Source organism: Erithacus rubecula (assembly GCF_903797595.1).
Source record: "Erithacus rubecula genome assembly, chromosome: 2".
Taxonomy (NCBI): domain Eukaryota; kingdom Metazoa; phylum Chordata; class Aves; order Passeriformes; family Muscicapidae; genus Erithacus; species Erithacus rubecula.
In genome coordinates, this window is record NC_136685.1 from 89,418,941 (window position 1) to 89,433,294 (window position 14,354).

At 37.6% G+C, this 14,354-nt stretch overlaps 1 protein-coding gene across 4 annotated transcripts in view; it reads left to right on the forward strand.

Annotated features, from left to right (window-relative positions):
* KCNK2 (potassium two pore domain channel subfamily K member 2) overlaps positions 1 to 14,354 on the forward strand; it is a 103,293-nt gene that overhangs the window by 32,029 nt on the left and 56,910 nt on the right. For all 4 annotated transcript variants that reach the window (XM_079298850.1, XM_079298852.1, XM_079298851.1 and 1 more), the window contains one exon: positions 11,792 to 11,909. In XM_079298850.1, coding sequence (XP_079154976.1) covers positions 11,792 to 11,909 — 118 coding nt within the window. The remainder of the gene's footprint in view (positions 1 to 11,791; positions 11,910 to 14,354) is intronic.

Consider the following 14,354-nt stretch of genomic DNA (forward strand, 5'->3'; position numbering starts at 1 on the left):
ATGCAAAATAAGTGTTAGTCAATGGCATCAAGTTGTTTAAGGGTTGGGAAATTCTGCTTGCTCAAGGTAAAATGGCAAAGCAATGGTAAAAGAGAGTCTCAAATTTATTTTTCTAGGTCTAGGCTGCTGTCTTACACATGGGGTCATATTTCTTCCCTAGTTGCCACTTTGTCACAAAAACTAAATTAGTGAAATACATTTTGTATCCCTGGGGTTATGTCTGACTGCTATTACAATATAATGCAGTGTTTCTTCAGTTTTTGTTGGATGTCTGTACAAATAAAAATAAATAGTGCATGCAAGGAAAAAGTAAATGTTATTTAAGAATTCACTGAGAGCTATAAAACTGAAAATTAATATGTACTAGAGTAGAAGGGAGCTGGAATGATTAGTTTGTGTGGAGAAAATTACAGACCTTACAGACTATAATGTCTTCTTTAATCAAGTATTTACCTTGAGTCAAACTATAATGAAATTCACTGCAACTTTTTTCTTTGAACTTCATGTTCTGGGAACCCAGATACTGTTTTGGCCCTTTCATGCTAGTCATTGCTCAAGGTGCTTGTCATACCTTGTCACAAATTTCTGCTCTGTAATTTAATCCTTACTCTGAAGCAGGCTTGACTACCCCAAGACTGTCCACAGGCAGTACAATATGTGGTAGCATATTCAGGTGAGCACATCAGAGAGAGTAGTTGGAGAGCACAAATTCAGCTAAAAAAATTACAAGTGGGATGACAGTCCAGTTTCCAGCACTTGAGAGCAATGGGTTTTCCAGCACCTTGGCTAAAATCTTCCTTCCAAAGGTGTTTAAAAGAGTGTTGTGTGTTTCTATAAATACACACAGGACAGGGATTTTTCCCTTCCTGTCTTCATTCTCTTTTGATCTCACCCAGAACCTCCCCTGGTACAACAATATATACTGTTGCCAACTCTTCAGCAGGCACAGGTTTATTCCCTGGGTTTTGAATTCCTGAAACTTTGCATTGTCACATTGATTGTGTGGCTCCTCTGGGTGTACGAGGTGAGAATTATATTTTTTATAGACATCATATATTTTATATAGGTGCAAAATATGGGACAACAGAGAGCTGTTATGCAGCCTAGAAAATGTGAAAAGGTAATGGAATAGAGTGCTTTGAGGATGGCAGTGAGGTAAATTCAGCTGCCTCAGAAAAAGGACCTGTGTTTTCCTCATAACTTTTCAGCACAGTCCAGCAGTGTTGTTCCTGTGCTGTCAAAAAAGAAAAAAAAAAAGGAAAAGAAAGGTGTGGTCTTCATGACCTCTTCTGTCTCCGACTTCCATGGTCCAGTATTGAAAATCTTTCAGTCCAAAGCACTTCAGTTACTTGTTGCCTCACTGTCATAGAATATACCTGCAATGAACAACAGCAGTGCATGACCCTGAGAGTATCCAGCTACATAATTCCTTTGACATTTTGTGAGACTTCCATTTAGTACCATATTAAAAATATGCAGAAGTCATGCAGAGCATGTCTGTACACCCAAGAGACCAGTTTTTCCAGGCAATTTCAACTCCTTTTCCTGTAGCCCAAAGCCACCATTAACAGCAGCATTAAGTGGATCACTGCATGCTGTCCCCAGTGGTGCTGAGGTGGGCAGTGCAAAGCACTCAGTGGTGGTATATCTAAATTTACAACCAGGGAAATACCCCAGGAGGGAGGCTTGGAAAAGTACAGACACTACCTGGGTGAGTAATGAGAATACAACAGAGCAGCAAGCTGTGCATGGTCTGATGTTAAACTTTGCTTTTAAAAAGTTTCAGTTGGAAGGTCTTACAAGGGTCTCATTTGTTAACAGATGAGAAAGCATTGGTTTGGTAAAGGTTATTTGTGATATCTAATACATTATAAAGTTGCAGAAAGGAACATGACCAAGTTCTTTCCTAGTATTCTTTTGGAGAAGAAAACTCTACAATTCATGATGAATGGTGTTTTGGTTTCTCTGTCTGTGCCTGCTCTCAACTTGGCCCTGCCATGCAATGCAAAGTAACTGTCAGGTGACAGAATAAAAGAGTAAATATAGTTCAGACTGTGTGGATTTAATGAATGTGTGAAAAGTACAAAGTATATAAACCTGATCTTCATTTACACTAAGGATTTTTTATGTCTTGCGTTCAACAATTTTTCTCTCTCCACTGAGCTTTTTGTTGGTAGAAGCTGATAGAAACCTGGGAGTAATCCAGCTATTCACACAAAAAACAGCAAGCATTAAAGAATGAAATAATTCTCTAACTGGAGCTCTTGTATCTAATTATTTCAATCTAATTCAAATTTTCTTTTGGTTTGTTGACTGTTTCCTATAGCAAGCTTGCCACTAAGCATTTAAAATGTTAGAGACATCTTCCAAGCTCAGATGCACAAAATGTATTGCCAAGAACTTGGAAAAAATCCTGCTATATTTATGCACCTGTGAATGGTAGAAATGGTTACATTGCTGATGTTCAGGTGGCACTCATATCCTCATGCAGTGCTGTGCAGACACGAGATACTTGTGTCTCCTTTCATGACATCTCCTGGGGTTGTCTCTGGGAACAAGTGAGCCTGACTGAATTTGACATTCAGCAATATCATGAAATTGTCATTACTGTCATTTTGTACACCTCATTCCCTCTAGAGGATCCCAGAGGTCCTATGGAGGAAATAAGGTGCATGAAAAAACAATGAATTTGCTTTTTCCTTGCCCAGAACTCATGTTGTTCCTAGGACATAGGGATGTAGCCAGTATTTTGTGTTGTGGGATGTCTTGGCAACTAGAAGCAACTGTTTGTACCCCTGCCAAAGAAAAAGCTGATTAGAAAAAAGAGAAAGAAGAACTTTTTATGTAAATACCACCTAATTATATATTGCTCAGCAGTTATTTGTTCATGTTGGCCTTCTAAAACCAAAATGGAAGAAAAAATTCCTTTCAATAACCAAGAAAGTTGGGGTTTTTTGCATACAAAAAGGGAAATAAGAAAAATTTTAGTGATGTTTTCTTAAATACCTAAAATGTCCCAGCAAGCTGTGAATTATTATAGTTATTCTAGTGAGTTAATTCTGAAAATTAATAATGCGTTTTCAAGTAAAGACACAATGGAACATAAGTTAATAATAGAACATAATTAATTTCCTGTTCCTTTAGCAGAAAGATCCTTCAAATATATTTATTCTGAAACCCTAACAAGTGGAAAAAACCCCCACTTTTACACTAAAAAGTAAAGCCTTTTCATATGTTCCAAGTACTGTGTGTGGTAATTGTTGTCATATAAAGCTTTAATTTTGAAATCTGAACAAGTTTTCAGGGTGCTGCACCAAGCTGTCTCAGCAGTAATACTTTTTCAGAGTTTTAAATCTAGCCCCTTTCAGGGTATGTGGCTTCTTCTGAAAACTGAATGCCCACAAAAATGTGCTTGCATTTAAAAGAAACAAACAAACAACCCAAAAGAATGAATGAGCCACCAGGATTAGCTGAATTGATGTGGATCCCACAAGTTGATCTCCTTGGGTTCTGTGTGGGCTTGTGGCTAACGTGGGGAGAGCAGTTCTCTGAGCAGGGGTTCAGAGTTGTGTGCCATTCCTGTTTTCCTCTCACATTTGTGTCAGCTGCATTGCCCCTTTTCTTTCCATTCATCTCTCAGGTTATGAATGAGACCAAAATGGGGATTTTTTTTTTTTTTTTTTGTAATCTCCCTTGAGGACAAATGCTTTTTTTTCCCCTCTTTATCTCTCTCTGGAGGGAAGCCTGACATAATTATGAATGACATGGGAGCAATGTTTCTTTCTTCAAACTGGAATCACCAGAAAGTCATCATGGTTTCTTTTCTTATGTGATTAATTTCTAGTAAAAGTATTTTACTATATAGTATGTATTTGCTGCAGCTTCATTTTTATAGTTGAAGGTAGGTAACTACATTAAGTTGCACCTCCAGCAGTAACTCATTTTGTCTCTTTCACAAACTTCTTTGCAATTTGCATTGTAGCCACAAGAAAATTATTTTTGCCTGAAAATAATTTTTCAGGTACATATTTAATTTCAATCAAATAAGCTCCTTGAGCCCTGATTATGTAGAAAACTGTTAAAATAAAGAAGTGTAAATCCTTTCTCTCCAAGAGATTAGAAGGTATTTGAGTGTGTGGTGTAATTTTTCTAGATAGTAAAACAGAGCTGCAAAGACTTTGATTTCAGACAAATACAAAGTTTGTTTGGATAAGATTAAAATTTATTAACTAAATCTATTAAGCTTGAAACAAATTTTATTAATTCTTTGAATCACAACATTTGTAGACATTTTCAGTCCTGTAAGCTGTAGCTTGCAGGTACTCCAAGCAGGAACTTTTTGAGGTAGCTTTAAGGTACCAGTTTAAACCCTAAATATTCTTAGTCTCTCCTTTTGCAACTCCTTCTTGACTCTCCAAAATAAAGCAGGAACTATCCCTTTTCAGGATCCTAGCCTGAAGGCAGCATATATGCTTTGTAAAACTTAAAGCTGATAGACCAGCACAGAAGAAAAATTGAGGCTGCACTATACTATTTATTTATGTGAGGATCCAAAATGCCATTGCATCAGTTTTTTTAAATGTGCCATCTGCATTTCTGTTATGAAGCTTATGACAAATTGCAAATATCAGTAGCAGAGCTGCCTGTTGATGATGTTTTCAAAGCAATGAAGGAAGAAATGAAGGACTTTCAAAGGACTTTTCAAAGCAGTAAAAACACGAGGCACAGGAGCTGTAGTTTGAGTTGTTGGCCTGTATGTGTGTCTGTCCTTGGCAAGGTGTCTGCCCATCAGAGCTCTTGGGCTTTGTGTACTCTTAACTCCAAGTGTCCTTCAGTTCCAGCTTACACAGTAACCTGTGTGAGAGTCTTTTTCTCTTGCTGTCTCTGTGTCTCCTTTCTGCTTCACTCTGGTCAGAAATATATGTTCAAATGCAGTTGTCTCCTTCCACAACTCCTCCCACCTAATTCTACCTGAATCCCCAGATCAGAGAAATATTTATGAAAGATTTCTGTGAAAGGCATTTGGTCACACCCTTATCAGACCTGTGCTCCACACAGACACTCACCTAGATGGGTTTAGATGGGTTGCAGAAGCCCCTGGATTGTGTGCTCAGGCTCCTGCTGCTCTCCTTCTTCTGGTTCTATACTCAGCTCCTGCAAGGTGGGATTTTTTGCCAAACTTTCTCTTGCCTGGGAGCATTTCCTCCTGGGACAGGACAGCTCCCTTTTCTGTAGCTATAATCTACAGTGGTTAAACCAGAAGGATTTTTTTAAAGTGGTTCTTATCCTTCATGAGCATTATTTGAGGGGAAAATAATAAACAAATTCTCACTGCTCTTGACACTTCTTTGTTCAAGCAGACTGGTCTCTAACTTTTTTTGCTGCTTCCAGTGTTGAGACCTGTAAAGATTACATTCCCTTCACATGAACAGTTTTATGGACCTAGAACTTAGCCTGATTGCATCTGAATGACAGCTTTTGTCTTAGAAAGGGTGGCAGATATGACTCATTAGTAAGTCAGTTCTGCAGAACAGCTGTTTGCATAATTCTCCCAGTCTGTAGTCTCAAGAAGCAAAGAAAAGCCTTCTTCCCTGAACGTGTATGTGTATATACATGCATATATATGTGTGTGTACACACAGAGAATTTATATACTTAGAAACCCATGGAGTTTGTAATGCATATTTAGAAATAGAAATGTTGTTCATTATGTTTCTGCATGTTTTTAGTTTAAGTAGCTATGAAAGAGGGTGCAAAGAATCCTTCAATTCTTCACCATGTGGGGTATTAGTCTCCAGTGTAGAGCACATTCATACAAACTAAGAAGAAAAACAAGGAGTCACAGAATTACAATACAAATATTATTGCAATCTCTTTTGATATCAAGGCCCAAAACTGTGTGTTTTAAGGCTGGAGAGTTGTTTGCTAAGTGTTAAAAGCATCCTGGTGTGCCTTTGAACTGAGAACTAGGTTTTCCATTGCTTGCAAACCAAAGCTGAAATAAAAACAGAGGATTGTGCAGTAGCTGGGCCATAATGGAGTGTATCTTTGTAATGTAGAGTGCTCTTGTCAAATGGCAGCAGAACTATTGTAGTGAAGGAAGAAATCCAGGCTGAGAAATGGTTTTCAGAGGCACAGCTGACTTTTTGACATCACTTGTCAAGTGACTGCCAGGAAGCACAAACTAACTCCTGACAAGCTGGGTGACAAAAGATAGCACGCTCTGGATTTTAGCAGAAGCATAATTTGAGGTGCTTCTATTTTAAATTTTCAGTAGAAGAGCTGGGAGTAATGAACTGTTGTGTTACATCATTTCATGGAAGTGAAGTGACTGGAAGATGGTACAAAAGCATGTTTTCAGAGCCTGGTGTGGGACAAGGAGATGAGCATTGGAGTGACTGGTTTGACACATACTTATTTCTGCCTGATTTCCATGTGACACAACAGCTGACTACCAGAGGCCAGCCTTCACACTTTATAAACTCTCCTTGTTTTCCTGTGTCTCTGCAGACCCACTTAGTGGATGTAGCTCCCTGGCCAGCAGGCTGGCTTTTGTCAGTCAATGCCATTGACTCCTTGCAGGGTCAGAGCACCAGAGGATGAAATCCCTGGCCTAGAATTGTCTTCTGTTCTCAGAAAATGACTGTTCTGTTAAAAACACTGTTTTCTCTCCTGTTTTGACAGAAGAAAAGTCACTGTTCTATGTCTTAATCTACAAAGCAAAGTTCAGCATGGCCTCTACAGAGAGATGCCTGCCATGAACACAGGAATAACACAAAACTGCTCAATGTATTTACCAGAAAGTGTTTCTAAATTATATAGGAAATTAAAAACTTGCATTCAATTAAAATGTGATTTGTGCTCCCACTCTTTTCCTAGTGTTCTGATTTCAAGAAAAAATGTGTGAAAGCAGGTCTTATGTGTTTTTGGAGCTCTGGTCATGCCTGGCCTGTCCACTCTGGGCTCAATAATTTCTGCCTCTTTTCTCTGCTACTCTACTAAATCTTATTCCCAAATGTGGCTGCAAAGCCAAGCAGTTGGGATGTGTGGGTGTAGTGCAAGCGAGGACTTGATCTCAGACATGCTTCATGCCAATCCTAAGATACAGCACACAGGCAGCCTAAGAATTCACCTAACTCAAAAACTGGAATTTTTGAAAATTCTTAAATGTGTCAAGATTTTATGTCAATTCTCTTCACTATCAAAAAAAAAAAAAAAAAAAAAAAAAAAAGGCCTGATTTTTCCACCATTATAAAGATATTAAAGAGGAAAAACATATTACTGTAAGTGTAACCATATCCTATTATTTTTAAAACCATTGTGCATATAAGCCTTGATTGGGTGCCATGTGCTGAGTGACCCACCCTCTTCTCTGTCCTCAGTCACCTCATATGAAACAAGTACTAGACAAAGACTCTGGAAGAAGGTAAGGCAAATGAAATAATCTGCATAATTTAAGAATTTGATCTGTCCACAACCCTGTTCTAATGCTGACTGATTCTGTAGTGTTGAAACAAAACTCATTTTTAAACCAATTAATTTTGTATATGGAATAAAAAGCCAGAAAAATTGCCACTGAGGAAGTTAGTTAACTTTAATATTGGAAAATAATTTTTATAAGTCAAGAAATTCCCATGTTAAGATCACATGAAGGGAGGGAGGGAGGGAGGGAGGGAGGGAGGGAGGAGGAGGGAGGGAGGGAGGGAAGGAAGGAAGGAAGAAGGAAGGAGAAGGAAGAAGAAGGAGGAGGAAGAAGGAAAGGAAGGAAGGAAGGAAGGGGAAGGAAGGAGGAAGGAAGACGGAAGGATAGGAAGGAATTGGAAAGGGAGGAAGGAAGGAAGGAAGGAAGGAAGAAGGAAGGAAGGAAGGAAGGAAGGAAGGAAGGAAGGAAGGAAGGAAGGAAGGAAGGAAGGAAGGAAGGAAGGAAGGAAGGAAGGAAGGAAGGAAGGAAGGAAGGAAGGAAGGAAGGAAGGAAGGAAGGAAGGAAGGAAGGAAGGAAGGAAGGAAGGAAGGAAGGAAGGAAGGAAGGAGGAAGGAAGGAAGGAAGGAAGGAAGGAAGGAAGGAAGGAAGGAAGGAAGGAAGGAGGAAGGAAGGAAGGAAGGAAGGAAGGAAGGAAGGAAGGAAGGAAGGAAGGAAGGAAGGAAGGAAGGAAGGAAGGAAGGAAGGAAGGAAGGAAGGAAGGAAGGAAGGAAGGAAGGAAGGAAGGAAGGAAGGAAGGATTTCAAACCCATGACAAATGAAGTTTGGTGTAGTAGTAAGGCATCAGTAGGCTAAAAGACCAATGATTAAGGTGGCAGAGAACTGAATGTGACAGCTCTGACAATGAAAAATAAGCCTGTTATTTGAAAGCTAAGGCTGAGATCCTGGCCCTTAGTGAAGTTAGTGGCCTGGGTTTTTATTTGGGGCTAGAGAAGTGTTAATATCCAGTCCTTCAGTTGAATTTGTGGGGTGGACATGTCATGCCACCCAAAATTATTGTTCTGAAATGTGCAAGTGTTAGGATTTATGCAATATATTATAATATATTATTTTCTTTAATCTTTCTTGGGAATAGTCTTAGATGAGGATCTTCTTATGATTACTGACCAGACTAAAAAGTAAAGTCATCCCCTGATCCCAAGAACTGAAAATGCAGTCAACCTTCCTGAAAAATCTGCAGGCAATGTTTGAAGCCTTTATGAGGCTATAGTATTGGCCTCAGTAAACCAGGAACCTTACCCACCAGTCACCCTTGTTCATCAGGAGCACTCCTACAGGGGACTCTGAAGGGATAAAATGCAGCAGCTTTGTTGGTACTTAGTCTGGCTTCTCCCAAACATGGTCACAGCCCAGGAGAAAACATAACATTGTATGTTTGGAAACAACAGCCCAATGATGATGAAGGCATCATCTGGCCCTTTATGACTAAAACTATGCCTAAAACAGTCAGTAAATTTACAAATGTGAATCATTACATGTACCAAGAAAGTCAATGAGAAATACTGACAATAAAAAAACTTAGTAAAAAGTACTTATATGTAATATACAACAGGTGAATATATTATTTAATAAGAAAAAGTCTTCAGTTGGGAACAAAAGAGGAAGCTGAATGGTCTGTAAGATCATTAACTTCTTGAAGGAGACAAACCAAAAATTGCTATTCAAGTGTTCCTCACAATGTAAGAACTTAAAAAAATGCTTTAAAGCACAAACTCTCAAAAGGGAAATATATTTTAAATGATCCACAAGCAATTTGGAGATCTTACTGCCACAGAATGACTTGGCTCCCAAAATACAAGAGGGCTCCAAAAGTAGTTAGATAAATTAATGGCAAAGCAACTCAGCCAAGCCAATCTGAACACCACGATGCAGATGCAGCCTCCCACTCAGAAAGTCCCTAAAAGTGTGTGCAGTCAGAGCTCAGGAGGCTGTATGAAAAGGAAGCATCTCTGAAAGCAGCCCTGATTATTTTCCTGATTAGCAGTTGGATAAAATCAGAGACATAATAATAGCAGCTAATTGTCTTTTGTAGCCATCTGTTGTGCTTCGGGCAGTTTTGGGTTAAGTTGTAAGTTTTTTTTTTTACCAGGAAAAATGTAGGTATGGTAGATGAAGCCAGGAAATGCATAGCTGCAGTGGATCATTGAGCAGCTTATATGGGAACACCTTTCATATAAAAGGCCTTGAGGTACATGTGGCTTCAAAAACATGCAGTGATGATAAAAGCCCTGGGAACATTTTGCATCTGGTTTTGTATAAAGCTTGGTCTTGCTAGACTGTCTAAACAGGTGCATTGCTCTGGGTAGCATCTTCATCCAGTACAAGAAATTGTAATGGAACAAGAATGGTTCAAAAAATGACACTGATCCAGTGCTATATCATCTAATGTCCTCACTGGAGAGCATGTTCCCATGGGCAGGTACCAGGGCTGTGACAGCAGCTCTCAGTCCCCTGAAATGTCACAGCACTCAGGCTGTACTCAGTGGGCTCTGCTCTGTGTAACACAGCACACTGAATTCCACTTGCCTGTAAATCAAAGGAATATCTGTGTTGTGTAAATTATAAAATCATTTCAGCAGATGGGTTTCACATGCCTCCTAGTCTGATGTGTCCCTTCCTACACTGATGGAAACACCTGTCAGGATCAGTGCTGCTGTATTTGCTCCTGCCAAGTTGTACAGCACGTACAAATGTAGAAGATTTATCCTTCCAGCACAAAGGAAAATTAAACTCTCTTCCCCCTCACTTTCCCCATCCTATCTCCTTCCTCAGAAGGACTGAAAATTCCACTTTGATGTTTGCCTTTCTATTAAAAAAAAAAGAAAAAAAAAAAAAAAAAGAAAAAAAAAAAAGAAAAAAAAATTGAAAAAAGAATTTAAAATAAAAGCAGATAAAAGTTTGTGTAAAAATACCCCAGCTGGCTTTCTGTTGACAACCCTGGATGGTGGAAATGGTTTAGGTTTGACAGCAAGATCCCTGTGGCTGCAGAGGTGCAGCAGTGGACTTCAAAATGGTTACTTTGTGCATCTGAGCTTTGAAAATGGCAAACTGGAAATGTTGGATTTAAGCTGGATTTAATGTTGGGTTTAAGTCCCACAATAAAAAATAGATGTCCTACTTAATCTTGCATTGTTACTTCATGATCTCTGCCCAGATCAAATTACTTCTGTGGGCACTGCTTGGGAACAGAAATATTTTCATTTCCAAATTATCAAAGTATTTTGGGACTAAAAAATTATTACTACTGTACAACACTGCTCCTCTGCAACAGACTGTCCAAATGTAAGGTGGTTTTGGTCTGTCCTATCACTATTTATGTCCCTAATTTTTGTTGTACATCTTTCCATACAGGAACCACTAGTTAGCTAAAATTCTCATTTTCACTGTCCAGTATTGATTCCTCTATTTTTCTTTTGTTAGATACCAATTATTAGAAATGTTGTGGTTAGAAATAAATCCTGTTTTAAAGTTTCAGAATGAAATGAGAACTTATATTCTTTAAAATATTATCACAAGTTTAAAAATACTTTAATTCAAATACCAGTACATATCTGCAATTGTGATATAAAAAACCAGGAATACATTTTCTAATAAGAATTTACAGCAGTTGACACTGCTGAAAGAGGAAAAGTTTCCAGTTTCTTGAGACTATGAAAATGTCACTAGTGGCAAGCTTGTTGATTTTATTTGCTAGAACTGCATTTTTCAAGAACAACATTTCTGAAGTACATAGTTGTATAGAGATACATGTTTAATATTTGACTGAATTTTTTGTTGCTATAGTGAAAGTTTTAAAATTGTATGTGTAACCATTTTAATTATTGAATTGTCTGTTATATAAAAGTGTTTTCTTTATTTGGAATTAATTTGATACAGAGCAATGCATGGGTGTTTTTTTCTTGATGTTTTAAAATGACTGTTTTTAAGAAGTCCATTTGCTTGCCTAATACAACACAGGAACATTGTGGAAAATTCTCATTATAAATTTGTCTAATGAATGTTTTTCTTCACCAAATAGTTGCAGCAGCAAAAATAATTGTGTTTATCTTCTAACTAAGATAGTAATATCACAGATATCATGGATTTTGCATTCTCCTTGATGGTCTGGACTTCACAGCTCTTCTGAATTGCCTGGAGTGGTCACTGAAGAATAAATTGTAGCTTGACTGAATGATAAAGCTTGAGCAAAGCAACACAGATCTTTTTCTGGTTTAGTGCTTGAATCAAATAAGTGATTTAATTGATTTACTGTACAATATATATGAATACAATTGTTTCATTAATATTGACAAAAATCTTTTTAAACTTGCAGCAAGTAGTGGCAGCAATAAATGCAGGAATCATACCTTTAGGAAACACATCTGCTCAGATCAGTCACTGGGACTTGGGAAGTTCCTTCTTCTTTGCTGGCACTGTTATTACCACCATAGGTAGGACACAGCTTATTATCTTTTTATAGTCAATGAGCTGAAACTCTTTTGATTTCCAATGTGTGCATATATTTGTTAATGGTAAATCTTCCAAATCTTCTGTTTTAAGTAGAGAGTTATTTTTTAGCTGCAGGGTTAGAAAATAGCTGTCTGTAAAGGAGACCTAGCTGAGTGATTTTTCTGTAGAAAAAAATTGTTGCTGTGCATTTCTCTCAGGTGACTGAAAGTGGTTGTGGAAATATTTTCTGGGGAGAATTTGGTCAACTGTACAGTCACAAGTGTTAAATAGGGCATGATTTAAAGCACATGTGCATTAAACCATGACTGAGATATATGGAATTTAAAACCTGTGTTCTCCCATTCGATATTGTTATTTTATCTAAATTCTGAAAGTCACTCTCCCTCTGAGCAGGTGTAAAAAGAAACAGTGTTGGGTATTTCTTCCCTTTGACTGCAACACTGTACACATGGTATAGAGTTACAATATTTAATGTAGCTCATAGCTCACAAAAGGACATTCAAAGGATAGATGGAAATTTGAAGATAAAATAATGAGGAAAAAAATATGAGAGTAATATATAAGGAATTGCAGCATCTTTGCAATAATTACCACTATATAATATTTATATGAATATTATGGTGGAAGAGGATGTTCTTTTCAAGTGTTGTCTGGATCTTTTTTCTTTCTTTATGTAGAATTGCCTAAGTTCCACATATATTTTGTTTGTTTGAGTATAAACGTGTCTATATTTATATGTATAAATATTGTGCCTATGTGATATTTTCCACATCTAACAGGTTTAGTTAAAACTGAGAAATTCTTACCTGCTTGATTTGTATCAAACTTACTGATTTGATTCCTCATGGTGATAAAAACCCTCAAGTATTGAAAAATCAAATTAAAGGTTATAACCAAAAAAAAGCAAGAACTTTGAAAGGACATCTTTGTGGTCAGTCTTATGTTATCCTCTTTGGACAGCACTAAACTTTATGTTGTAAACATCCCTAGTCCTGTAGAATGTGCATAATAGTTGTTTCACTTCCCAATAAGGATAAAAGTTAACATATGAAAAGTGTTCAAAGGATTAGAATTTCAAAAATTATTTTAAAGCAATGGAACATTTTGTCTCACCATCTTTTTTCCCAGCAAAAATAAGGCTTTTCTAAATCAAAATGTTTTCTGATTTAATTTACTGACCTGATTCTACCAAGCCATGTGCGATGCCAGCTTAGAAGGGAGCAGAAATCTGCAAAGGCATCCAGGCCTCTGATCCACTGTTCCCAAGAGGCAAGATAACCCAATAGGAAATGCATTTCAAAATTAATATTTCAGGTCATTTCTGCAAACCACAGTTGTCAGAAGCAGGTCAAACTAAGCAACAGTAAATATTTGTTTCAGGTTTTGTGATGGCAGCCTGAGAAAAAAATGAGTGAAAAAAGGCTTCCATTAAATATTTTGGTTTTGGAGTGACTGAGTTTCTTTCATCATGGACTCTTTTTGGATGGGAAGTTCCCAGCCAGTTGCACTTTTGAGCTTTTCTCAGGATCCAAGGAAAGCAAGTTTATATGGAAGCATTAATGCTGTGAACCACCTCTCCCATGGTTCACAGGGCTTGTGGTATGACAGAAGGTGGTGCTGTGGTGAAAAGCACTTGGAAAAGTGAATTACCTGGGAAAATGGTGGTGAGCAGAACAGCTGGGTGTGCTTTCCCTTAATCTTTGTGTTATTACATGCCAGCAAGTGATTTTGTGTTCAGAACAGTACCTTTCTGTATAGGAGTAACTTCTTGAAAATGTAGGCATCCCTTCCAGTTAGAGGGCACATGGTAATAATAATTGATTTCTCAAGAGAGTCAAAATGTGGTTTATGAGCATCTCCAGAGAGCTGCCATAGGTTTCAGACAAATGCTACAGATATTCTGTGTGGACAAAGACAGGACCTTATAAATTCATAGAAAAACTTTACAGAAATAATTTGTAAAATGGGTTTGATAAATATGAATAAAATTTGTAAATATTATGTCCTTTATTCTGTATACCTTAAGAAGTACTTGCAGATGAGAAAAGGGACTAGTACCATTTAGAGACAACGACAGCTTTCCAGTGTTGCAGCAGATTTTGTAGTTTTCCAAACCACTTATTACTATAATTTTACCATATCACTTAGCCCACACTCTTCCTGTTGATATCTAAGAATCTAAGACATTCAAGTGGAACCAGTAGTCTATGAATAGAATTTCTCAATCCTTCCTTTAATGAAAGCAAAGCCTTTCTTCATTGGCAGTTGCACTTGCATCCTACAAATATTTGGTTTCTAGGGAGAGAGTATAATAAATAAAGCCTTTAGCATCTGCCTAAGCAATAAATTATTGTTTTGCAGTTACTGTTCTTGCTGTATCCCTGTAGTGTTGAGCACTGATGAGAAAAAATATTGACTGTCTGTTT